General features: G+C 49.8%; 2 protein-coding genes and 1 non-coding gene across 4 annotated transcripts; all 3 read left to right on the forward strand.

Annotated features, from left to right (window-relative positions):
• The first annotated feature begins 62 nt into the window (after window positions 1–62).
• LOC311359097 (prostaglandin E synthase 3-like) lies at window positions 63–4,274 on the forward strand. Of its 2 annotated transcripts, none has more exons than XM_084479051.1 (8): window positions 63–201; window positions 1,292–1,405; window positions 1,504–1,573; window positions 2,005–2,103; window positions 2,184–2,273; window positions 2,814–2,873; window positions 3,013–3,040; window positions 3,158–4,274. In XM_084479051.1, coding segments are annotated over exons 1-8 (483 nt in total). In that variant the 5' UTR covers window positions 63–199; the 3' UTR covers window positions 3,178–4,274. The 2 variants fall into 2 exon arrangements, with proteins under 2 accessions (XP_084335177.1, XP_084335178.1); XM_084479052.1 differs by having other exon boundaries at window positions 2,817–2,873.
• LOC311360305 (small nucleolar RNA SNORD59) lies at window positions 1,780–1,851 on the forward strand. The gene has a single exon (XR_014638399.1). It is a non-coding gene; the product is annotated as a small nucleolar RNA SNORD59 (small nucleolar RNA).
• Window positions 4,275–5,541: 1,267 nt separating the features above from the next.
• Window positions 5,542–23,087, forward strand: baz2a (bromodomain adjacent to zinc finger domain, 2A). The gene is made up of 30 exons (XM_084479297.1): window positions 5,542–5,685; window positions 7,282–7,411; window positions 7,846–8,724; window positions 9,536–11,395; window positions 11,613–11,867; window positions 12,164–12,565; window positions 12,688–12,748; window positions 12,923–13,031; window positions 13,122–13,223; window positions 13,596–13,818; window positions 13,947–14,008; window positions 14,096–14,161; window positions 14,268–14,669; window positions 15,075–15,329; window positions 15,680–15,894; window positions 16,205–16,279; window positions 16,390–16,558; window positions 16,657–16,719; window positions 16,834–16,978; window positions 17,110–17,714; window positions 17,819–18,182; window positions 18,721–18,876; window positions 18,961–19,121; window positions 19,398–19,472; window positions 19,753–20,036; window positions 20,730–20,865; window positions 21,004–21,150; window positions 21,385–21,671; window positions 22,101–22,244; window positions 22,760–23,087. The coding sequence occupies exons 2-30, from the start codon at window positions 7,282–7,284 to the stop codon at window positions 22,917–22,919; spliced, it is 7,992 nt and encodes a 2,663-aa protein (XP_084335423.1). The 5' UTR covers window positions 5,542–5,685; the 3' UTR covers window positions 22,920–23,087.

The raw sequence follows: 23,087 nt of genomic DNA on the forward strand, positions 1-23,087 counted from the left end.
TGAGGATAGGTTATTCTAGAAACCTCTGGTACACGGAAGCTGCGTCAGTATCGTCATTCTCGTCAGGCGATACGCAACAGATCTGTGAGTCCAGTCATTGGAGCCGTTGCCGTGTGAACACATTGTTAATTTTGCTTTTATAGCACTGCTGTCAAAATAATACCAGCAACTCCGTGAAGACTATCGACGCTAGGACAACATGTAAGTTTCGCACATGTAACCAGTATATGCCCACAGACTGGCCGTTCGCGGCGGCCATGTAGTAGAAGTAGGATCCAGCTAACATCCATTCAACAACATGCTCGGGCGAAGGCGGGATGCTTGGCCTTACTCCCGAGTTGTAACCAGCGCTAGACTCGAGTTTTGGCTATAGCCGTCGCTGCAGTGCACACGAGGGCTTCATCACTAACTTTTATAGAAATAATGTATGGCTTTCTGTGCTATTCGAGATGTCTTGTCCAAATTGCACGAGTCATGTACACCGCATGGCTTAACGCTAGCTAAGTGGCGCTAACGCAATGCTGCTAGCATCGTTAGCCTTGGATAGCCTTGGGTTAAGCTTCTTTCATTCGAAATGATAGTGCAATATTTTAAGATCAAATTATTTTAAATGCTCACTGCTACTGCTTACTAAAATAATTTGCGTTTGCAATTAATACGATCAAGCGGATGTATTGGCTTACACGGTCCACGATGTCATGATTCAGTTTAAATTAGATTAGTTGGTGGTCGGTAGTGGTCTACATTTGGCTGTACTGCTTTACTGTTATTTCTTTAGATTTGAGCGTCATGCAATTGCTCTTTTTGGTGGTCATTATTTGACGAGCGTGTGGTTCGAGACTAGATCTTTAGTTATTCTATGTGCACTAGGCCTGTGTGCTGTCTGTGATCATGCCACAAGGCTGAATAATTGGCACAAAGGTGCTAGTTTAAAATGGAATTGATCTCATGATATATTAGAAAATATTGACCCATTTGTAAGGTTCATTCATTTGGTTATATTTTGACTAATTTACATCGAGTCATGACATTCGATCACTCTAGTAACTAGATGCTCAATGGCAACCTGATACATATGCCTTTTGATGCTAATCTATTATATGGAGACTAGCCCACCTGCCTGTTGCAGTTGGGTTTGTATCATTAATATTTTGGTCACTTCTAAATTGGACCTTTCCCTATATGCTGAAGTATTATATCAATCCCTCACTAAAGCTTGTAACTGGTATACAGTATTGTGTATCCAAGTTACCTGTTTTACAGACTGATTTGTGTGATTCTCTTTTTAAAGGATTCCAGCATCTGCAAAGTGGTACGACAGACGGGATGCTGTTTACATAGAGTTCTGCGTAGCAGACAGCAAGGATGTCAAGGTCAACTTTGATAAAACAAAGTTTGGATTTACGTGAGTTCTAATACAATGAACTTCAAAAATTGAGGTTTCAACATTTTATTTGTTTGAACGGACATAACATATGCCTTTTTTTCTTCTCTTGTTCTCAGTTGTATTGGAGGAACTGACAATGTCAAACATGAAAATGAAGTTGACCTCTTCGAAGCCATTGATCAAAGTGTAAGTTGTTTTGTTTGACGTTCTGATCACTCTTGATATGAAGGGAAGGAATACTGTCCAATCATTATTTTTCTGCCAAACAAACCATTAAACCCAGTCCATTAGACTTTCTATTCATATTCATACACATGCAGAATCCTATCCATGTCCATTCAAATTTCCAAACATGTATATTACTTTTGCCGGTTTTTAGAATTGTTATTGACTCTTCTGTGATGAATGACACAGTGACTTTCGTTCTTCTGAGTTTACTGAAGCCATCCTCTGTTCTGAGAAGAGCAACCTATGACTGTTATTTTTTTACTTTCAAACACATGAAATGAGCTGATGGGATTTTTCTTTCATTTGGTGTGATTTTGTAAAAGTAGATAATTTTATATTTCAAATATTGTAATTATAATATTATATATTTCATCTTCTGCTTGTAACAGGAATCCAAACAGAAACGCACAGACCGCTCAGTGTTGTGCTGTTTACGGAAAGCAGAGCCAGGGAAGGCATGGCCCAGGCTAACAAAAGAGAAAGCTAAGGTCAGCACTACATCATTTGTACCTAATTTCCCCTCCCAATTCTACAGGTACCCTACTAAAAAACATGTTTTTTTCCACAGCTCACTTGGCTCAGCGTTGATTTCAACAACTGGAAAGACTGGGAGGATGACTCCGATGAGGAGATGGGCAACTTTGACCAATTCTCAGATGTAAGCTAAGAATAGAACATTTCAAACATATCAAACATATCGTGTAGTGCAAGTACAGGATATGTAATATAACCGCTATCCAATGAAAAGGCTACACGCTGAGGTACAAAGTGCTAAAAATGGGATCTGGTACTTCCTTAAGCTTCATGGGGAGACAGGCTTTTAACAACAGGAACACTAGGAAACCCATATATGGAGATGGCTACAAATTTCACTTTTTGCCGTAACATTATTGCAGGAAAGAAAATGCCATGTCATTAAATAAGTCTACAGCAGAGCCCTAATGGAATCAGTAATGATTCTAAAACCTCTGCTGTGGGTTGGTTGGGGGGGGGGGGGGGGGCACAGAGGCAATGTTTCCCCATTGCCCATCCATTAATTAATATTTTGGTTTTCTTTGCGGCTGTTAACATCTTTTTGTACACCAGCTTTTCCTCTCAAACAAAATTGTCAAAAAACTGATAAACTAATAACACAACTACTCAAGTCGTCTATATTATCCAGAACCGTCGATTTGTTACTTTATTTTCTTTCTTTCAGATGATGAACAACATGGGTGGTGAGGATGACCTACCTGATCTAGATGGAGCAGCAGAAGATGTAAGATGTTTTCCTCTTTTATATGGCCCATGTCTGTTAAAGTATAGATTGGACAGTGGATTTAAGCCATCGTTTTAAATAGTATGGTACACAAGATGCCTTAACATTGTTTAACGCCTCACTTTTTGTTCATTAACAGGAGGACTCTGCGGATAGTGATGATGAAAGTGAGTTCCATTTCTATTAAACCAGTGCAGAATCACTGGATTCACCTGGATGTTTTTTTTAATATATTGAACTAATTGTTGTTCTAATGTGCTCATTACTTTTATTTTTTCTTCTAGAAATGCCAGACTTGGAATAGAAGACTTGAAACCCTGAGTGGAGAGGCAAGGAGAGAAAGAAAGGGGATTCATTAAAAACTGTATATCTTGAAATATGAAGGCAGTGACAAAGCCGTACACATGAGTTGGTAGCCATATTTAAATCCATAGCCTCAACTCCAATACATTACCATCAGTCCACTGAAGGTTGTTATGCATTGTATTGTACAGAGCAGATATCTCCACTTCCATTTATAGTACTGCGTTTTTGGGGTATCCTGTTTTGCCGTTAATTACAGCTAAGCACATGTTTTCGTAAAAAAAAGACCATAGTTGTCCTCAACTGAGCAATACATGTCAAGATATTTACAAATTGGTTGTGATGTGGAAAAAGGCTTACTAACAATACAAGGTTTTGAGTTTCAGTCTAGTGAATCTTCTCAAATTACTTTGGAAGGCACAACCCCAGACCTTAGTTGGAATAAATGTAATTTCTGATTCGGTTATTTAAAGTTCTTCATGTGGCATGTATTCAATATCAAGGGACCTATCAAGTGTCTGTAGCTTAGTGCTCCAGCCTACATATTTTCTCCCATGTCTTATCTGCTTGTGGTCTTTTGTAAAATTGGAACATTCTGTCTGTAACTCCACTTAAACAAACGAAAAAAACTGCATATTCTTAATTATAATGTAACCGTTACTGGAATATACTTTTTACCATCCCATCAATTTTGTTATCTTTGGCAGCAGACTCCACCTCCGTCTAACATTCTCACTTAAGTCTTCATAAGTAAGGTAACATGCTGTTTTCAGACCTAGGCAGGCATGGAAGACATTCAGTTTTTCTTCTACCCTCAAGTTTATTTTCCAAGTTAAACTAGAATAGATCCTCCCTTGGTGGTCATGTTTGTGTTTGAATGAAATGGCTCTGTGTAATGACCAAATTATATTTGCACTGTCAAAATGATGGGGGAGACAATTGAGCATGCCGGTAGTTGTGTATTTCAACTGGTGGTTGGGTATTTCAACCTGACTAGTTATCACAGGCTGGTTATCACCAACTTCGGTTATTGTTAAATTACAGTGGAACCGTTTTTTTATTTGTCTACATCTTTCTAATAAACTGTCTAAATCATTATTTTAAAGGTGTGCTCTTATATTTTTCTTTCAATGTTGCATATTAAATTGTCAACTTTCAAACATTTAATATTTATGAAGGTGTCACTACCTATGAAATACTTAACAATTTATGGGGGAGATTAAAGAATCGTATTTTATCGTTTATTTAGTAAACCGAATGACTGGAGGATCATCACTCCAAAGAGCTTGATGTGCGTATTAGCATACTTCTTATTTAGGCCTGATCATCCGCTGTCATTTGTGTCTTCAAGTTCCTGTTTATCTATAGGGGCGTATCAAAGTAAAAGCCTGGCACGAATCTAACCACTACTGTGCGACAAGAGGTTGTCAATGTTTTATTTGTACATTGTTTTAATTGGTTGGTTGTATTTTTCTACTTTTAAGTAATCCTTATATCTTGCATTGTTTTGAGTATTCCCAACTGGTTAAATGAATAGTAGCTATCAAAGTAATATATAAAGGGCGATCATACAGGTGATAACGACCTTATCTTCCATGGGAACTCGTTTTTTTCTTCACGAAGGGCTAAAATTACCATCAGGTGGACAAGGTTTCACCATTTTTTATTTATATTTTTTAAGAAAAGATACGTCCTGGTGATCCTGGATAGCTAAATGAAAAGCCCTGGGACGTAACATATCTCCAAAAAAACAAAAAAAACATATATATATATATATATATATATATATGTGTGTGTGTGTGTGTGTTTTTTTTGGAGATATGTTATATATATAAACAGTGAAAGAGCGCAAACGTTTACTAAAGCACAGTACAAGTGCTCTGCTTCCACCCCTGGATTTAATTGTATTTTTAAATTTATATTATTTATTTGTTTAATCCGAAAAAGCTATATGGAATTGGCATATTTTCAAAACCTTACGAATCAGAAGGAAGTTTTTAAAAAACGAACTAATGTGTCAGCTAAGGGCAGTCAGGCCTCAGACTTCTGAAGTTGGGGATATGTCCTCTTGTTAATGTCCCCATAGTGTTGGGGAATAACGTGTACATTTAATTAAATGTTGAGCTGTAATTCCTTGCTTCCTTCCTTATTATCCTTACAATCTCATGACTGTGGGTTAAACGTATTTATTGGTTCACATTAACTTGAAACATTAATTTAAATGATACGCTTTGCATTTATTATTATGATTTTTAATGCAATTATTGAGTGAGTATTGTGAGGCAAATGCCTCTGACCGGATGTATATTTCGTTATTGCTGAGACTTTGCCACTGGCTTGTGTTCTGTGATCATGGCTGCAGCGGACCACACCAGCCATGTTTGCTAATTTAAAACCCAAAGGTTAGATAATAGTTGTTTATTATTTATCGTTGTGCCATCTTCCCACATTCATCCGGCAGTGTGAAGCCGCGAGGCATCAGGGTCTGTACACATCCGAGGAATGAAAGGTTAGGACTGCTTTATTGCAATACGAGTGAAACTTTTGAGTGTAGCACTAGTAGGAGGTGGAGGTTGAATTTCTCTATGCGTTGCAGCGTAAACAATGCAACTTCATCTGGCTGCTAGCTGGCGAACAAAAGGATCATACGGATGGAAACCAGTGGGGATGAGTGCATAATACTCACCAACAACGGGTTTGTTTTCGGCTATACATGTTCTCTGCTGAGCGATGTATCAATGGGTATGAGCGTGGTACTGATAGTATCTGCTACTTAGCTAACTTCCCGGATAGCAGCAGCAGCGCTGTGCTCCGGGCTCTCGATGCCCATCAGTCTGCTAGCTGTATGCTAACTAAGTGTAACTGTCTTAATTGTCGCCTAATAACCTTGGAGCCCATACCTAAAATTGGTGGACCCGGTTGCTTGAGGAAGAAATGTCTACCACAGTCGACCTTTCAACAAGCTAGATGTAGGAACACATTTGGACTCCTATCGTGGCTTACGAGCACGGCTAGAAATGAATCGGTCGTGGGAGAGCTAGCGTTAAGCTACCGGGCTAACTATCGCGGCGCTAGGATGTGCCTGCGCCACTTATGAGGCCTTATTGAATGATGAAAAACGATTATACGTTCACGCCAAGGGACATGTTCCTATTGTAGAGGCACAATGTGACTAGCAAACGGATCATTTGACTTTAAGTAGCACGTTTGTATCCCTCCATCGCCCGATCATGATTCAATGAGTTATTTACTAACATCCATGTCAAGTTAGGAGGCTTTGGGTATTTGTATGGCCCGTCCATTTATCATGAAAGATGGAAGCGAGCGACTGTTCTTGTTTGCTGCGCCTCGTCAGAGATGTTCCCCAACCTGTACCACACCAGCCGCATTACAGATTAGTGTTTGCCGGAGTTCTTCTCCGAAAAGTGTGACCCGTGAAATGCGGGGTCCCATGTGTTCCGAGAACATAACGGCCACAATATAACCAAAGGCACATTTGATCAGGTCTACCGTCGTTAAATCTGCCCTTGGTCTGCTCAAAAAAGCATTTAAGCCCTGGATTAATACACGGTTTATAACAGAGCTCCCCACATCAAATTTAGTTCCGGACAAAACCTCTTGAACTTAAACTCTTTACATACAGAAAATCAACTATTATGGGCTTTAATTATTATGTGGTATTCTTTGATTATTTCCTTTTGGAAGTGCTACAATATTTAAGTGGGTGTCTTAAAACCGTTTTAAATGGCACTTGCCAAAATATGGCAACTCATTCCAAAGGTCACAATAAAATGTGTTCACCAATTGATAACTTTTGTGCAAAGTCTGTCTGACATTATCTGTCAGCTCTGTTCACTGACAATGTCGTAGCTATACAAGCTGTTGCTGCTAAAGTATTGAATCATGGGATTTATGCTGTACACAGCATTGTGTTGCATAGCCATGTGACTCAGATATTACTCTCATAAATGACTACTAACCACCACCTCCATTATAACCTGCTATATTTCATAAATTAATTGTCAGGGAAACATAGGTGTAGGAAGATGTTCATTTTACAAGTTTTCTCTACTAACTATTTTCCTCTTTTGTTGTTTTAATCTAGATGGAGGCAAATAACCATTTCAACTATGGCACACAGCCCACAGCATCAACCAACTCAGGATTGAAACGATCCTCAGGGGACTCTCTCTATACTAACGGGTCCTCCATGAGCTTCCCCCAGCAGGGAAAGAGTGAGTGTTCTTCAATTTCACATAACATTTCGCATGAACCCCATGCAAGTCAAATGAATGGTGTAGAGAAACGCCAAAAAGATGGGGCTCCTGTAAAGTAGGTTCAGAGATTTGAGATATTACAAAGAGCAAAAGCTATAGACAAAAAAAGGACACAAAAATGTTGACTCAAAAAACATGTTTTTGTGTAGAGTTATCCTCATGTTATTCTTGTGCTATTACATGCCACCAGCCCAGTGAGGAAAATTTGCTCTTGTAAGTTGAGGATAAGCGTTGGTGTCCCGAGCAGGAATGATGTATACGGTAGTCAGCTTGAGGTGCTTGCTCTAGTCATCTCATCCCTAGAGCAGTCATATATGTTTACCGATGCAGCTTATCAGGTCATCTGTGTTTCCTATCACTAAAATCCACAACATATGTTTTCTATTTGACAGATATGAATGGCGAAATGAATGTGAACGGCGTGACTACTGTACTCGGGTCCAGTGTGCCTGGCTCCCATCCACCAACAACACCGTACCCCCATATGAGCAACCACCAGAGCAGCATGGGCTACGACTACCTATGGGGAGGACAGGCTCAATACAGCTCAGCCATGGGTCCATCCCCTGGCCATGGGATGCACCAGAAGCAGCCTCCCTCCGGCATGATGCAGCCTCAGTCACAGCACCACTACCAGGGACATGGACAGTACCAGCTCAATGGGGGCATGGGAAGCTCCCACCAGCCCCCAGTGGCAGGCTCACCGAACATGTCCTCACCTGGCGGTCAGTACTGGAATAGGAGTAACCCAGGCCCACAGCAGATGGGCTTCAACTCTCCCAGTGTGTATGGGAGCTACCAGAGCCATGTGCACCCTGGGCTTTCCTCATCACAGCATCACCAGCAGCAGCAGTCTTTACAGTCACCCGCGCATCAGCCATCTCAACAGCATCTCCACTCTCAGCATCACCCACAGCATCACCACCAGCAGCAGCAGCACCAGTCTCAGCATTACAGCATGATGCCCAACGGGATGCCCTATTACCAGCCCCATCACCCCGCCCTACCCGCTCCCCAGCCGCAGCCAACCACACCATCTCAGCCGCAAAGCCAGTCTCCGATGATTCCTCCAGCGCCACAGAACTTCACTCCTCCACGAGGCAGCCCGCAGCACCATAATATAGGCAGGGGTGGGACCAGTAGCCCCCTGCCGGTCTCCTCTGTCTCTATGCTGTCACCCTCAAGCGCACAGGATGGTGGTTCACCCCAGGGTCAGAGCAGGGAGAGGAGCCCTCATCCAGCCAATGTAGGAAGGCCTGCTGTCATGCAAGGTAATACATGTATTCATTTTCCTTTGGTTAACCTTACATTTATTTATTATTTGTTGAAACAAACTGCCTGACTGATAATAGATAGTCATCTGACTGACATCACCAGACCAATTTTCAAATGCGTATTAGTCTGTATTTACACAATTCACAATTGGATAGACCTACAACCAATCGGTGCAAACGACACGTGTGACACATAATTCTCAACAGTTCTCCCATAGGGCGCTCCTCTGTAAAGTCATCTTATCAATCCCACCCCACATGAGATAAGAAGTTGTGATTGACCCGACCCGGTGTGTCTAGAGAGGTATATGTGCCTAGAAGACAATGCTTCCAAGCAAGCAATTGGTCAGCAGCATTCCTCTTTATAGAGCAATCATTCAGTCAATATTTCAGGCGATAATAACAGGTGAATTACAAAGTACCCTGCCTTAAACGATAACCTTCAACCATAGCCTAACTAAAAGGCAATTAAACTGGATACGTCTCATGTTTCAAAATGTCCCTAATGGATATACCATTGAAATTGCTGTTTAAAAGTGGATTCTGCTAGCTCTACCCCAGTAATCAGCAGTTAAAGAAACGTGGTCAGCTCAGGTATTAATGCACATCAATTGTATACAATTCTGGCTAAACTGGCTTTCTTTTTCTTTTCTTTTTTTTAATTACTCGTTAAGATTCTGTCCTTGTACAATCGATTATTTTTTTTTTGCTCTTTTTTTTTCATCCCTTAAACTTAATGTGGTTGATGCTAATGTGAAATAATGAAAAGTGGTTTATCATTCTGATTCTCTTCTCTGTTATTCTTCAGGTAATATGAGTGAAACCTATCAGGAGGTGGATGAAGGCTACAAATTGATGGACGAGGCCAGAGGTGGCCACAGGTTGCCTAGAAGTGATGGTTTCCAACCCAAACCGCCCTTACCTCACGAGTACAGTCAGCATGCTGAGCAGTCTGCAGCCCAGTGCCCTGACATTTCAAAGAGGGAACCAGCAGTGAATGCCTCCCCTCGATCCATGGCGTCTCATCCCTCTGGATCCCCGGCCGCCGTTTCAACGTCTCCCTTGGGAAAAGCGTCAACACCTCCCCAGCTCTCTATGGCTCCTGTGGTCTCTTCCGGGTCAGCCCCGGGACCAGGCACCGATCCAGCCCACTCTGTGGTGTCGACACCGCCACGAGTCGCAACGCCCCCGAGTTTGGCATCTCTACACTCTGTAGCCGGGTCTCCGAGACTTTCCTCCCCTCCTCTAATGGTACAGGGCCTGAGGCCTCCCTCTGGTTGTGGTTCCCAGATTGATTCGGCTGGATCTCCACACAGGACAATGGGATCTCCTTCCCGCGTGTCTGCTTTACCTTCCAAGTTACCTGCACTGCCACCTTTGCTGGATAATGCCCCCAGGCTGCCAGTAGTTTCCTCTGCTCCGTTAGTCACTGCTCCGGCATTGGGGTCTAATTCTGATGGAAGGAAGATGTTGTTTCCTCGTATGACCTCTTCCCCGTACACCACAAGCCACACAACCGCAACAGCACTTGCCCCTTCTTACTCGGGTTCGGCACCCATTTCTGCTCTCCAGCAGATGGTTGATGGGTCGAGGTCCCATCCAGTCACATCGCGCTTCCCAGATCCATCCAAAGCGCCACCAGAAGTATCAGGACCTTTGACAAAAGATTCCTCATCTCCTGCACCACCTAAACCTCGCTCTTCCGTATCTACACCTCCCAGATTAGTGCCCGCTTTTCCCTCTACTGACGACAAGTTGGTGCCCACACTCCAGCTTCAGAAGTCAACGTCTCCTACAACTCAACCTGCTCATACTACTGCTCCAGCATCCACCTTATCTCCAGCACCAGTGGTCACAGATCGGCTGGCACCCTCAGTCCAAGGTCCTGCATCCCAGCCCTTGTATTCCCTACCTCCTTCAACCACGCAAGCCTCCAGAACTACCTTTGTGTCGGCCCCCCCCCCCTTGGTGTCTTCGACTACTTCAGCAGCCGCTGCCTCTCCATTGGCCCAAGCCAGTGCTGTGACAAAAGCCTCATGCATCAACATCCCTTCCCCTCAAGCGCCAAAACCGCCGTCTCCAAAAACGGAGGAAGAGGACGGTGACGGCAGGGATGTGATCGGAGCAAGGCCCCCGCAGCGCAACAGCGGTGTGGGCAACGACTGCAGCGCGGCTGAGGAAGGGTCTTGTGACGACACCTCTCCGTCTGAGGACGATTCAATGCTCCACAGCACCTCCAGAGTGGACCTCTCCAGCTCAGGGATGGAGGACACGTCTCGCATGGACGGGGACAGCTCCTACGTGAACGAGTCCACCCGCATGGACGACAGCTCATTCATGGCGGGAGAAACGTCTCAATTCGACCGCACCTCCCACACGGACGAAGACCCCTCTGGCGTGGCCGACTCGACCCTGGATAGCCACGGTTCCTCCTCAGAGGAGGAGGAGTTTGATGATAGCCAGGCAGAAGAGACCTCTCAGGCAGAGGAGACCATGGCCAGCGGTGTGAGCACCAGGGATGCCACGCTGGACTCTTCCCTGAACAGCACCTCTCAGCTCGAGGAATCCAACGTTGACTCGCTGCAGATGGAGCTGTCCAACGTGGACTCATCTCAGATCAATACCTCTGTCGCAGACTCAACCGCACCGCTTCACACATTGACCCAAGGTACACACCCAATACTTTCAGTTAGTGGTTTATCATTTTTAAATGCTTTTGAATATTGGATGAGTTCAACGTTTCTTTAAAGGGCATATTTTTTTCCCTCAAAATTGCTTTTGATGAATCAAAACAACATTCCTTGTTTATATGATGTATATTGCAGATAAATGTGTGTATATATATATATATATAACGATATCTTCTTTTTGGGTTGTTTGAGCAGAATCTGAAGTTGAGGCGGCCGAAGCATGTGACCTACCTGACTCTGCTGGACCTATTGGTGATAAAGCCACTGTTAACGAGGCCACGCCTGGCCCTGCTTCCAAGACAATGGCAGAGGAGATCACGGCCCTGAAGGAGACCCCTACCCCGCCCCGGGTCCCGCCACTCACTATCAAAACCTCCCCTGCTTCCGGAAGGCCGGTTAAAACTCCAGGGAAACCCCGGAAACCCAGGACTCCCAAGGCCTCCACCCCAGGTAGCCCTCAGCCACACACACCGTCCGCATCCAGACACGTCTTTGTGTTTGGTTGCTCTTTTGTTGATTTTTCTTTGGAGGACAGCCATTGTATATGTTATAGCACATTTGTTAACAGAATAAGGAAGACAAAAATATGTTTTTTTTTTTTGTGTCTTTCACACAAAAGTTTGCATATTTCTATCGACCCTATCTTGTGCTGCTATGCACTGCCACACATTCCTCTGGGATTGATATCATCTTTTACATTTGTGTCGGAATGTCTTAATAAGAATTTAAACCGGTTTTATTTCCAGCAGCCACCCCAGCGGAGAAGGCCCCGCGCAAGCCCCGGGCCAGAACGCCGAAGGTGGAGAAGATCAAGAAACCCAAGGCGGCGGAGGCCAAAGCAGACGAGGGAGCCAAGGTGAAGGGCGCGGCCCGGAAGAGGAAGAAGCCCGTCAAGGAGGAGGCCAAGGACACGTCGGACGTCTCCCAAGCGGTGGGGCCTCCCACGGGAGAGGTGGATCCCATATCGGCCATCATCGAGGCCGTGCTTGCCAGGGCTTCAGAAGCCAGCTCCGCCGACGAGAACCTGAAGAAGCCCAAGAAGGCGAGGAAACAAGGTCAAGAAGGAAGTGCGGCCAAGGTGCCCAAACTCCAGGCTGAAGCAGCAGAGGAGGAAGGGGAAAACGATGCAGATGACAGCTCCACTGCAGGTGATGCAGGTTATGAAGTGTGATTGTCGATGGCTGGAAGTGCAGCAAAAAGGTACAATTGTTGTAACATGGCTGTCAATGTAGCGACTTTAACATTAACTGTCATGTCCTTCCTCATACAGGAGAGTCCAACAGACGGCGGGTCGCAACTGAGGAGCAGGTGCAATTCCCTCTGTTGCATGGGTAAAATGCTTTGATTATTATTATTGTTACTTAGTTATTACTATTATTGATAGTGTGTAATGTCACTTTTTCTACCTGTGGCCTACCCAAAAACTTCATCATCCTTGATCTGTAGTAGAAGGTGAAGGGTTGGCTGATGTTTTAAACCTGCTCCCTGTGTTTCCTGACCTGCAGATGGAGGAGGGAGATCCGTGTGAAGAAGACTGAGAGCCGAATGAAAGGGGAAACCTGGTACTACACTCCCTGCGGCCGAAGGATGAAGCAGTTCCCAGAAATCATCAAAGTATGCTCTCCTATATTGCAAGGCATTACCAAGGAACGATCTCCCAATGTCAGTGGCATAAATTAACACTGTGACCCTTCCTTCCCCCAGTACTTGAAGAGGCACCAGGACAGCGTGGTCTCCAGGGAACACTTCAGCTTCAGCCCCCGCATGCCCATAGGAGACTTCTACGAAGAGAGGGAAACACCTGAGGTCTGTGCATCTCCACAACCTTCACCTGTCGCCCTATTGTTAAGGGGGACCTATTATTCCACCAGGTGTCAGTGTGATTAGTCATTACAAGCCGTTTTGGCAATCTGCCTCTTCTGACTGACATAGTGGGCGTGTCCACCTAGATGTGTGCTGGATAGATCAGTCTACCAGCCTGCCCTGTGGACTGTAGCAAATGTTGCTCATTCATCCGTCATACATCTAGGTGGACATGCCCACTTCAAAACGGCTTGTTAACGGCTAATGACACTCGCACCTGGTGGTATAATATATTAGTCACCTTTAAACAGTGTGGGCTCCAGCGCTGTTTGGTACACCCACACATGCGTTGACCTCCGCGGTGTGTTCTTACAGGGCAAGACGTGGGTGCTCCTGGCCAACGAGGAGGTTCCCTCCATCATCATGGCCATCACCGGCCGCCGCGGTCGACCGCCCAACCCGGACAAGGAGAAGCCCCGCAGAGTCCGAGCCCCGAAGGGGGGGCAAGTCCGGCGCCCTGGAAGACCCCCCAAACCCAAGATGGTGGACCTGCTCAGCAAGGTGGACGCCAAGCTGTTGAAACGGCTGGAGGCCAAAGGTGAGTGGACGGACCGCTTGTTTTCATTGCAGTATATTTTCTTATAATTCACCAGCTTGCTTTGCCTGATGAGGCTTTTCTTTGATTAGTGACTCTTGTGTTTTTTTTTTTAATTGATCCGTTCTCAGAAGCAATTACGGAGGAGGATAAAGAGAAAATCGCAAAAATCAAGAAGAAAATGAAGAGAAAGGTCTGTGAAACTCAAAACGTGCCTCAAAACATGTCTTTTACAATTGTGCGGCTGCCACTCAACTCATCCTTTTGTCGTCCCTCCAAGGCAAGAATGAAAAGAAAGGAGGATAACAAGAATAAGAAGATCCGAGAGGAGAAGAAGAAAGCAAAGGTATGAGTCATAATTTGTTACAACACCAAGAGCGACGATGTCACCGACCTTCACAGCCGGCAAAACCAATCCCACCCACTCCTCATCCCTTCCCTGCTTGCCGTAGCTTGAAAAGGACCAGGTGGCGAGTGACCCAACGCCGACCGCTGAACCGACCAACGAGGTCGCCCCGCCGGCGGCCGACTCGACGCAGGCCGCCGAACCTCAGCCGGAGCCCAAGAAGACCAGAAAGAAGAGGACCAAGGCCGTGGCCCCGCCTCCCGTGCAGCAGACGGACGAGGAGCGGATCGCCCAGGGCAAGAGGGTGCTGGGGGCCCGCAGCAAGGCCAAGGCCCTGGCCAAGGCCCAGGCGGAGGCGGAGGCCGCAGCCCAGGCCGCCCTGACGGCCAAGCGGGCGGCGGAGAGGCGGGCGGCGGCCCAGAGACGACTGGAGGAGAGGAAGAGGCAGCAGACCATCTCCGACGAGCTGAAGAAGCCCACGGAGGACATGTGCCTCACCGACCATAAGGTGACCTTCTTTCGTCTTTTTGGTTAAAAAAACCCCCGCAAATCTAGCGCATTATTATACTTCCGGCGCCGCACGTAGTGGCAGGCTGTTGCAGCAGCTCTCACTCATTTAGATCCTCTTTTCCTTTTTTAATTATCTAAGCTTGTCTTACAAACACACTCACTGCCATTAATATGCACAAGTGCACACTGTTGTATATAGTCCAGTATTTGTATTTTTAGTATTTTCTTATTGTATTTTGCACTCCTCTTTGCCGCTGTAACACTGCAAATTTCCCCACTGTGGGACTAATAAAGGATTAACTTATCTTATCTTATCTTAACCGTCTCCGGCCTCGGCCCTCAAGAGGAAACGCCCGTTTTGGTTTGAGATGAGCGTGATCTTCACACTCTCTCCTCTCCCCAGCCTCTCCCTGAGCTCTCCCGCATCCCCGGGGTGGTGCTCTCGGGCGCCGCCTTCGCTCACTGCCTGACGGTGGTGGAGTTCCTGCATGGCTACGGCAAGGTCATAGGCCTCAACATTCCCAAGGACATTCCCAGCCTGGCCACCCTCCAGGAGGGCCTGCTGGGGCTGGGCGAGGGGCAAGGCGAGGTCCAGGATCTGATGCTGAAGCTGCTGGAGGCGGCCCTGCACGACCCGGGCCTGTCCTCCTATTACCAGGTATGTGGAGCTGAACAGAGGTCAGTCAGTCAGCCGTCAGTCAGCCGTCAGTCAGCCGTCAGTCAGCCGTCAGTCAGCCGTCAGTCAGCCGTCAGTCAGACAGCCGTCAGTCAGCCGTCAGTCAGCCGTCAGTCAGCCGTCAGTCAGCCGTCAGTCAGCCGTCAGTCAGCCGTCAGTCAGCCGTCAGTCAGCCAGCCGTCAGACAGCCGTCAGTCAGCCGTCAGTCAGCCGTCAGTCAGCCGTCAGCCGTCAGTCAGTCAGCCGTCAGTCAAGGTGTGTCACCTTGAAGCCTTGATGAGTCATCATTGACATGATTGTTTTCTGACCCTCTCTTTCCTCGCGGCCGGCAGTCGGTGAAGATCCTCGGGGACAAGCTGGCGGACCTGGAGCTGACCCGCAGCACGGTGTCGGAGCCGCTGCGGCTCTTCCTGGAGTCCCACGGCTACGACCTGGAGGTGTGCGACACGCTGAGGACCAAGACGTTCCACGCCCTGCCGCCCGACACCAAGGCCTCCATCCTGGGCTTCCTGGTGGAGGAGCTGAACGGCAGCAACATCGTCATCAGGTTAGGGCGGGAACCGGGGGTGGGCGAGGGCGTGGCACAACTGGCCTTTGCAATGAACTATCAATCAACTCAATTCATTTATTCCAATTATTTTTTTAAATGTATAAAAACCTATATTAATCAGCTTTTGTTTATGTATTGTAGGTGTTATGGGATATTTTTTTTAATTAATCATTTGTTAATCGCAATGACAATATCTGGCAAACCATAGCAATTGTCATTCTGCAGCCCTAGTGTGTGTGTGTGTATGTGGTGTTGGTCACCCTCAGAGGACTGTTGACTCACCAGCGGTGTACCCGTTCCGTTTCAGTGACATCGACAACACGCTGGAGAACATGGCCACCTACAGGAAGAACAAGTGGATCATCGAGGGGAAGTTGCGAAAGTAAGACCCGTGGCGATCCCTCACAACGGGCAGAACAAACCGAAACAATGCTCTTAAACGTTCCCCATCTAACGGTCCCCTGCTCTGACTCCTCCTCCTCCTCCTCCCAGGCTGAAGGCGGCCCTGGCGCGGCGTACGGGGCGCTCGGAGGAGGACCTGGGCCTGGAGGAGAGGAGGCGCAGCGCCCGGGTGGCGGAGGAGGAGGGCGCCGAGGACAGCAGCCTGCTTCAGGACCGGGCTAGCCGCCGCGGACGCAAGGAGGAGCCCAAGCTGAGCGACGTGCGTATCCGTTCCTCTGGGCGTCGTTGATTGAGGAGGGGGGGGGGGGGAAAGCGATGGTGATTTTTAACGGCTTGTTTTATGATCCTCTCCGGCAGAGCGAGAGCCCAACAAACGCCAGCATTCCAGAGCTCGAAAGGCAGATCGATAAGCTCACCAAGGTAAGGCCGGGGCAACACAGAAACACGGCGCCCTCTCCATAGGACGGCCTGCTTGTCTTCATTATTGGTTTATTAGTAGTCATTATTATTGTACATCTCATGATGTCCTCACAGCGCCAGCAGCTCTTCCGGAAGAAGCTGCTGCAGTCGTCCCATTCCATGCGGGCCGTCTCCCTGGGACAGGACCGCTTCCGTCGCCGGTACCTGGCGCTGCCGCACCTCGGGGCCATCCTGGTGGAGGGCCCGGAGGAGCTCCTGTGTGAGTCTCGCGGTAGACGTCCCGCAAACGTCACGTTGTGCGTTTTTTTTTTTTTGTGTTTCTGGATCTGTAACGTTTCTTTTTCTCTCTCTCTCTCTCTCTCTCTATCTCTCTCTCTCTCGCCCCCGCAGCATCCGAGGACGTCCTCGTGTCCGAGGTGCCCGTGACTCTGCTGAAGAGGGAGCCCAAGGCGGAGGAGACCCCCACGCCTATCTCTCCCCCCGCCTCCCCCGCCGCCGCTCCCGCCGCCAAGCCGCCCAGCTCCTCGCCGGACGAGACCCTCGACAGCGACGGGCTCCCGGGCACGGCGTCGCTCATGAGCCAGCCCCGGGGCCGCGGCCGGCCCCGCAAGATCAAGCCGGAGGTGGAGCTGCACCTGCGCACCGCCAAGATCCGCCGGCGCCGGCGGAGCAGCGCCCGCTCGGGCGGCGAGGACGGGCCCGGGTCGCCGGCCGGCGCCGGCCGGGACCTCACGCAGACGGCCTTCAAGAGCTGGCTGACGGAGACGCAGGAGCCCAGCGCCAACGGCGCGGCGACGGGAGACCCGCCCGGCGGCCAGCAGCCTGAGGACAGCGTGAAGGAGACGGCCGAGAAGCGGGGCCAGTGGTTCAACCTGCTGCCCAAGGAGCCGTGCGACTCCAGCTCTCTGACGGAGCCCCAGGGGCCCGCCTCGCCCGGCACGCCCCGGGTGCCGCTCAGCACGCTGCCGGCCGAGCTGGCCGCCTCCCTGCTGCAGGTGAGAGGAGCCGGGGGGCGCTGGCCCCTGGAGCCGTGTGGTTCTTGGTTTGTTGTTCGTGATCCGGCTGTGGACTCCCTACTGAGATTGTGTTTCCCTTGCAGTCGGAATCGGCCCTCCCGGGTCAAGGTCCCACCGAGGCGGTGGCGACCCCACAGGGCGGCCCCGCCGCACCCCACCTCGCCGCTTCTGCCGCCGATCCCGCCACCACTCCCCCCGCCCCCGCTCCTCCCCTTCCCGCCTCTCCCGCCCTAGACCCCGCCCCCACGGCCACGGCCACGCCCGCGACCCCCACCACGCCCTCCCGGCCCGTCCGCCGGCGCCGGCGGGGCAGCCGAGGGAGCAGCCCCGCCCGGAGAGGGGCGCGCAACGCGGCCGCCAAGCGCCGCGGCCGCCCACCCAACACGGTGTTCCAGGAGCTGGAGCAGCAGTACTTCACCCAGATGGTGGTCAAGCCCATCCCCAAGTGTAAGGAGGCGCTGGTGGGCAGGGATCTCACCACACGATACAACACACACAGTTATTAGTATTGTTTGTATTTTTTTATTTTATGGGGATTGACGTCGGCGTTCGACAGTTGAGGTCCTTTTTTAAGTGAAGTTGACAGATCAGAACATAGTTGATAAACTATTGGGGATAGTCTATAGCCTCTGTAGGATGGCACCAGCGTTCTGCCTCCATTAAGATAACACTGACGTTGGTGGCTTCTCAGGCTAATTAGGCAGAAGAATCACGAGTCTCACATTAATCCATTTTAATTCTCCCCAACCCCTACGAGTGAGCCCCACTCGCCCCATCCTCCCTCAACACTTACTTACACAATAAATAAAGTAAATGAATAATAATTAGTAACGGCTCTCACCACACCGACGTCATTCTCACACATCGGACACAAACGGAGACATTACCGAACATCGTAATAAAACCTCCTTTAGAAATGAGTCTCCCAACGTGGGGCCTGGTTTGGGACGGACCCTCACGCTTTGACTCTGGTTTGCCATGACAGCGATGGTGCGTGGCTGGTGGGTGATCCGGGACGCCGAGGAGCTGCAGGCCACGCTGCGCGCCCTCAACCCCAGGGGCATCCGGGAGAAGGTGCTCCACAAGCACCTGGCCAAGCACATGGAGAACCTGGGCCAGATGTGCACCAAGGCCGTCGCTGGTGAGTGGGGCGGTGATGGGGAGGAACAGGAGCTTACCTTTCTAGGTGACGATGGTTGACGTTTGTGTGTTTTTCTCTGCCCAGATCCCATATTCCAGGTGAAGATGAAGGAAGACGGGGCCCTGATGAAGGCGCTGCAGCAGCCCTGGCAGGTGCAGGAGAGGATGCTGCAGGTGGACATCAACGGCCTCCAGTGGGTGGAGGAGCTGGAGCAGAGGGTGATCATCGCAGACCTCCATCTCAAGGTGACTGCGTCTGTGTTTTGTTTTGTTCACGGCGACGCAAAGCGCTTGTTGGATGTGGTGTGAATCACTTGACATGTTGTGGGAATCTAAATTGAAGGCAGACTTCAAATGATAGAAACTTGCATCTGAGAAATGGTAACAATGTCGGTTTTGCAGTGGCAGCCGACGTCCAGGTGGGGGTGCCAGAGGCTCTTTTCCCGGGCTGTATGTTTAGAAGCCAAAGGTCAAAACGTGGCATGAGAACACTATTGAGCATCCTTTTTGTTTCTCCTCAAGGTGGCTCCTCAGAGCGTCGTGAAGACCGAGTCTTCAGAGGCCGTCGACCCGGACGCACCAGTGGCAGAATTCCAGGTAAAGCGATTTTAAACCAAAGCCGATCTCATGCACTCCTTTGTACACGCTGCATGAAACGTAAACGAATGCAACATTGGGTAATCCTTTGAGATACATCGGAACGGATTTAGTAAAGTAATGTATCATTACATATCAAGGCAAAACCGATCAGAAAAAAACGTCAACGTCAGCTTTATTGTCAATTAAAACAAATGTATGCGACCAATAGAAGAAGCGATGCATGTAGTCCATTCTCTAATCCCTCCTGAACGTGCCCCCCCCCCCCCCCCCCCCCCAGGCCTACACGGCCCCCGAGCCCGACTCGACGCGGGACGACCTGCAGTACTACGAGCACGAGGTGGACCCGCGCGACGACTGGACGGTGCGCACCAAGAAGGAGTGGTCGGACCTGCCGCGCGTGGCCACGCACGCCCTGGACCTGGCCGTGCTGCGGCTGGCCAACCTGGAGCGCAACATCGAGCGGCGCTACCTGAAGGAGCCGCTGTGGAACACGGCGGAGGTGATGCGGCTGGCCCCCGTCACCACCACGCCCGGGGAGGCGCCGCCCATGGACGTCATGAGGTGAGGCCGAACAGCACGCACGCACGCACGCACGCATGCACGCACGCACATAGTGCTGCCCACACGCACGCTACGCACCCATGCATGTGCGCCACACACGCTACGCACGCACGGGCACTACACTCACTCACACACACGCTACACACCCATGCACGCGCACACACACACACACACACACACCTGTGTTAAATAATATTCATATCGCTTTTAAGGTGATTGATAATATTGAAATAAATTGTGTCCGATGTAGAAATATGACTAAAGGTTTGTTTGTATGTGGTTGACACAATTTTATTAATTTATGATCGTGCAGTCGGTTGTTTAGCAACGCACACTTTTATTTGTGTCTCCTCCCCCCCCCCCCCCCCACCCCAAAGGTCCCCCCCTCCCCCCCAAGGGGCGCACCAATAATTTCCCCCCGCAGGTACAATTATATTTTTTGTTTATCGGACCCCCCCAAGGCAGTGGTTCCCATCCACCTCCCTTTCTTAATTCCGTTATTAATTGTCTCCCGGCTCCGTCGTACCTCCTGCCCCGGCCCTGCAGGGGGCCTCGCCCCGCAGCCACAGCCACCGCCTCACACCGTCCACCTGTACACTGCTTCTTGTTTACCAGCGTTCACTAACCATCCATCTCCCTCTCTCGTCCTCCATCTCTCTCTCTCTCCCTCTCTCCCTCTCTCCCTCGGCCCAGCCTGGAGAGTGAGATCACCCCCCGCCTGCGGACCTGGAGGCAGGCTCTGGACCGCTGCCGCAGCGCCCCCCAGCTGTGCCTCTGCATACTGCAGCTGGAGAAGGCCATCGCCTGGGAGAGGTCGGTGGTCAAACTGGTGAGTGGTTCTCCTCCTTCTCCTCCTCCTCTCGTGTCAGGTTCTCGCCCCGTCTGAGTGGACGGTGAACGCCCCTCCCCCACCCTCTTCCCCCCCCCCCCCCTAACCAGCGCGCATTGTGTGGGTCCCCGTCACCAGAACTGCCAGGTGTGCAGGAAGGGGGACAACGATGAGTACCTGCTGCTATGCGACGCCTGTGACCGCGGCTGCCACATGTACTGCCTCCGGCCCAAGGTCACGCAGGTGCCCGAAGGAGACTGGTTCTGTCCCACCTGCACTGCCAAGGTCAGCCTCCCTCCTCCGTCGCCGTGGCAACTGATGAGGCCAGGGCAGAGTAGAACAGAGATGGGTCGTGGGTTATGCACTAAGCGGGGCGGGCGGGGGGGAGTCACTCTTTTGTAATTTTCGTGAATGTACCGCGGGGCCGCTGAGATTGCCCCTAATTGGGCCAATCAGTGCTCCTGGCTGTCATAACGTGTCTTTTGTGCTGGCCGACCTAACGTGTCATTTGTCCGTCAGGAGGACGGCGCGTCAGCGGGCAGCCAGCGCTCGGCCAAGAAGCGCACCCGGCTGAAGAAGAGGCGGTACGAGGACGACAGCTCGGACGAGGAGACGGCGCCCCGCCGCCTCGTCGGCATGGCGACCAGGCACAAGGACACGCCGCCGTCGGCGCCCTCCTCCTCCTCCTCCTCCTCGGCCTCCCGTTACTGCGGCGACGGCGGCGGCGCTGCTGCCGCGGCTGGGATCTCTCCAGCCAAGCGGCGCCGCATGACCACCCGTAATCAGCCGGACCTGACCTACTGCGAGTGAGTGGTCCCCATCCCCCCCCGCCGGCCAATCAGACCAGGGCTAAACGACGAGGGCCAAGAGTGTTCTAGCGATTTATTAAGCCCGATGTTCTGGTTGCGATCGTTCATTGCAACTTCCGGATTCTTGACGCCGACGTTCTGTGGGGCTTTGCTTTAAGTGCTTTACTAAGAAATAAGGACAAAGCAATTGCAGATTGGTGTTTGATTTTTATTTAACCGGTGTTTTAAAATCCGTACTTTCTTATTTATATATGCATTTATTCTCCTTATTGCAAAGGCCAGAATTACCAGTCTGATTAGTCTTCCATTAATCGTGCAGCTCTACCATTAATCAATGCATGTTTAAAGAAGGAGCCGGTTGTCCCTGGTGTGTCTCCTGGTATTAGTAGTATCAGCCCTGTTCTGACCCTCTGTGTGCGCTGTTAGGATCATCCTGATGGAGATGGAGGCCCACGCCAGCGCCTGGCCCTTCCTGGAGCCCGTCAACCCCCGCCTGGTGCCCGGCTACCGCCGCATCGTCAAGGCCCCCATGGACTTCCTCACCATGCGGGAGAGGCTGCTGCAGGGAGGGTGAGCACAGCGGGGGGGGGGGGGCCTTCTGGGGCACCACACAGTGGCTCACCGAGCACTCGAGACAGGAAGAGGAAGTGGGGGGTGGGGCCAGTGTTACAGTTACATTTAAGGAACTTCATCCATACAAGGCACCAGCCAGCTCGACGGGCGCAGTTAGACTTGGGTGTCTTGCTCCACGACACTCACCGAGGAGAAGCCGGGGAACTAGCAACCTCCCGGTTACAAGTCAACCATCTCTTCCTCCAGAGCCCAGTGTGTAGGGATTGACACACCGCTCAGCAGAATCAGGAGACCCCTGACATGACGGTTCTTACAACGTGGTTTGAACATGGTTGAGGAGAAACGACCAAAAGCAAAAAAAAATCACAAACTCAATGCATCACGAATACATAATTAACGGATGCTTCACTGGGACCTCGATCGCCGCAACACTAAACGGCGTGTGACGGTTGAATTTCCCGCATGCTCACCGCCCCGTCACTGACCCCACTGTCCCCCCCTCTGGTCCTCAGGTACTGCAACTGCGAGGAGTTTGCGGCGGACGCCCAGCTGGTGTTCAACAACTGCCAGCTGTTCAACGAGGACACGTCGGAGGTGGGCATGGCCGGGCACGCCATGCGCATCTTCTTCGAGAACCGCTGGGCCGAGTTCTACGACAACAAGGACAAATGAGAGGCCGGAGAGAGGCTGTCTGGAGGCCCGCCCAAGCGCACACCTGTATCCCTGTGTCCATAGGTATATTATATATATATATAAATATATATATATATATATATAACTTTTATGTATAGGTTTGGTTCATCGTCACGTTGATTCCTACTGTGGGGTCCCCCCCCCCCC

The sequence above is a fragment of the Micromesistius poutassou genome (genome assembly GCF_964030765.1).
Source record: "Micromesistius poutassou genome assembly, chromosome: 15".
NCBI lineage: Eukaryota > Metazoa > Chordata > Actinopteri > Gadiformes > Gadidae > Micromesistius > Micromesistius poutassou.

Coding starts and splice junctions, on each gene's coding strand:
- LOC311359097 (XM_084479051.1), top strand. Junction 2,874..3,012: donor TAGATGGAGCAGCAGAAGAT/GTAAGATGTTTT, acceptor GTTCATTAACAG/GAGGACTCTGCGGATAGTGA. Junction 3,041..3,157: donor TGCGGATAGTGATGATGAAA/GTGAGTTCCATT, acceptor TTTTTCTTCTAG/AAATGCCAGACTTGGAATAG.
- baz2a (XM_084479297.1), top strand. CDS start 7,282: ATGGAGGCAAATAACCATTTCAACTATGGCACACAGCCCACAGCATCA. Junction 13,224..13,595: donor AAGAGAGGGAAACACCTGAG/GTCTGTGCATCT, acceptor GTGTTCTTACAG/GGCAAGACGTGGGTGCTCCT. Junction 15,330..15,679: donor GCCTGTCCTCCTATTACCAG/GTATGTGGAGCT, acceptor CGCGGCCGGCAG/TCGGTGAAGATCCTCGGGGA.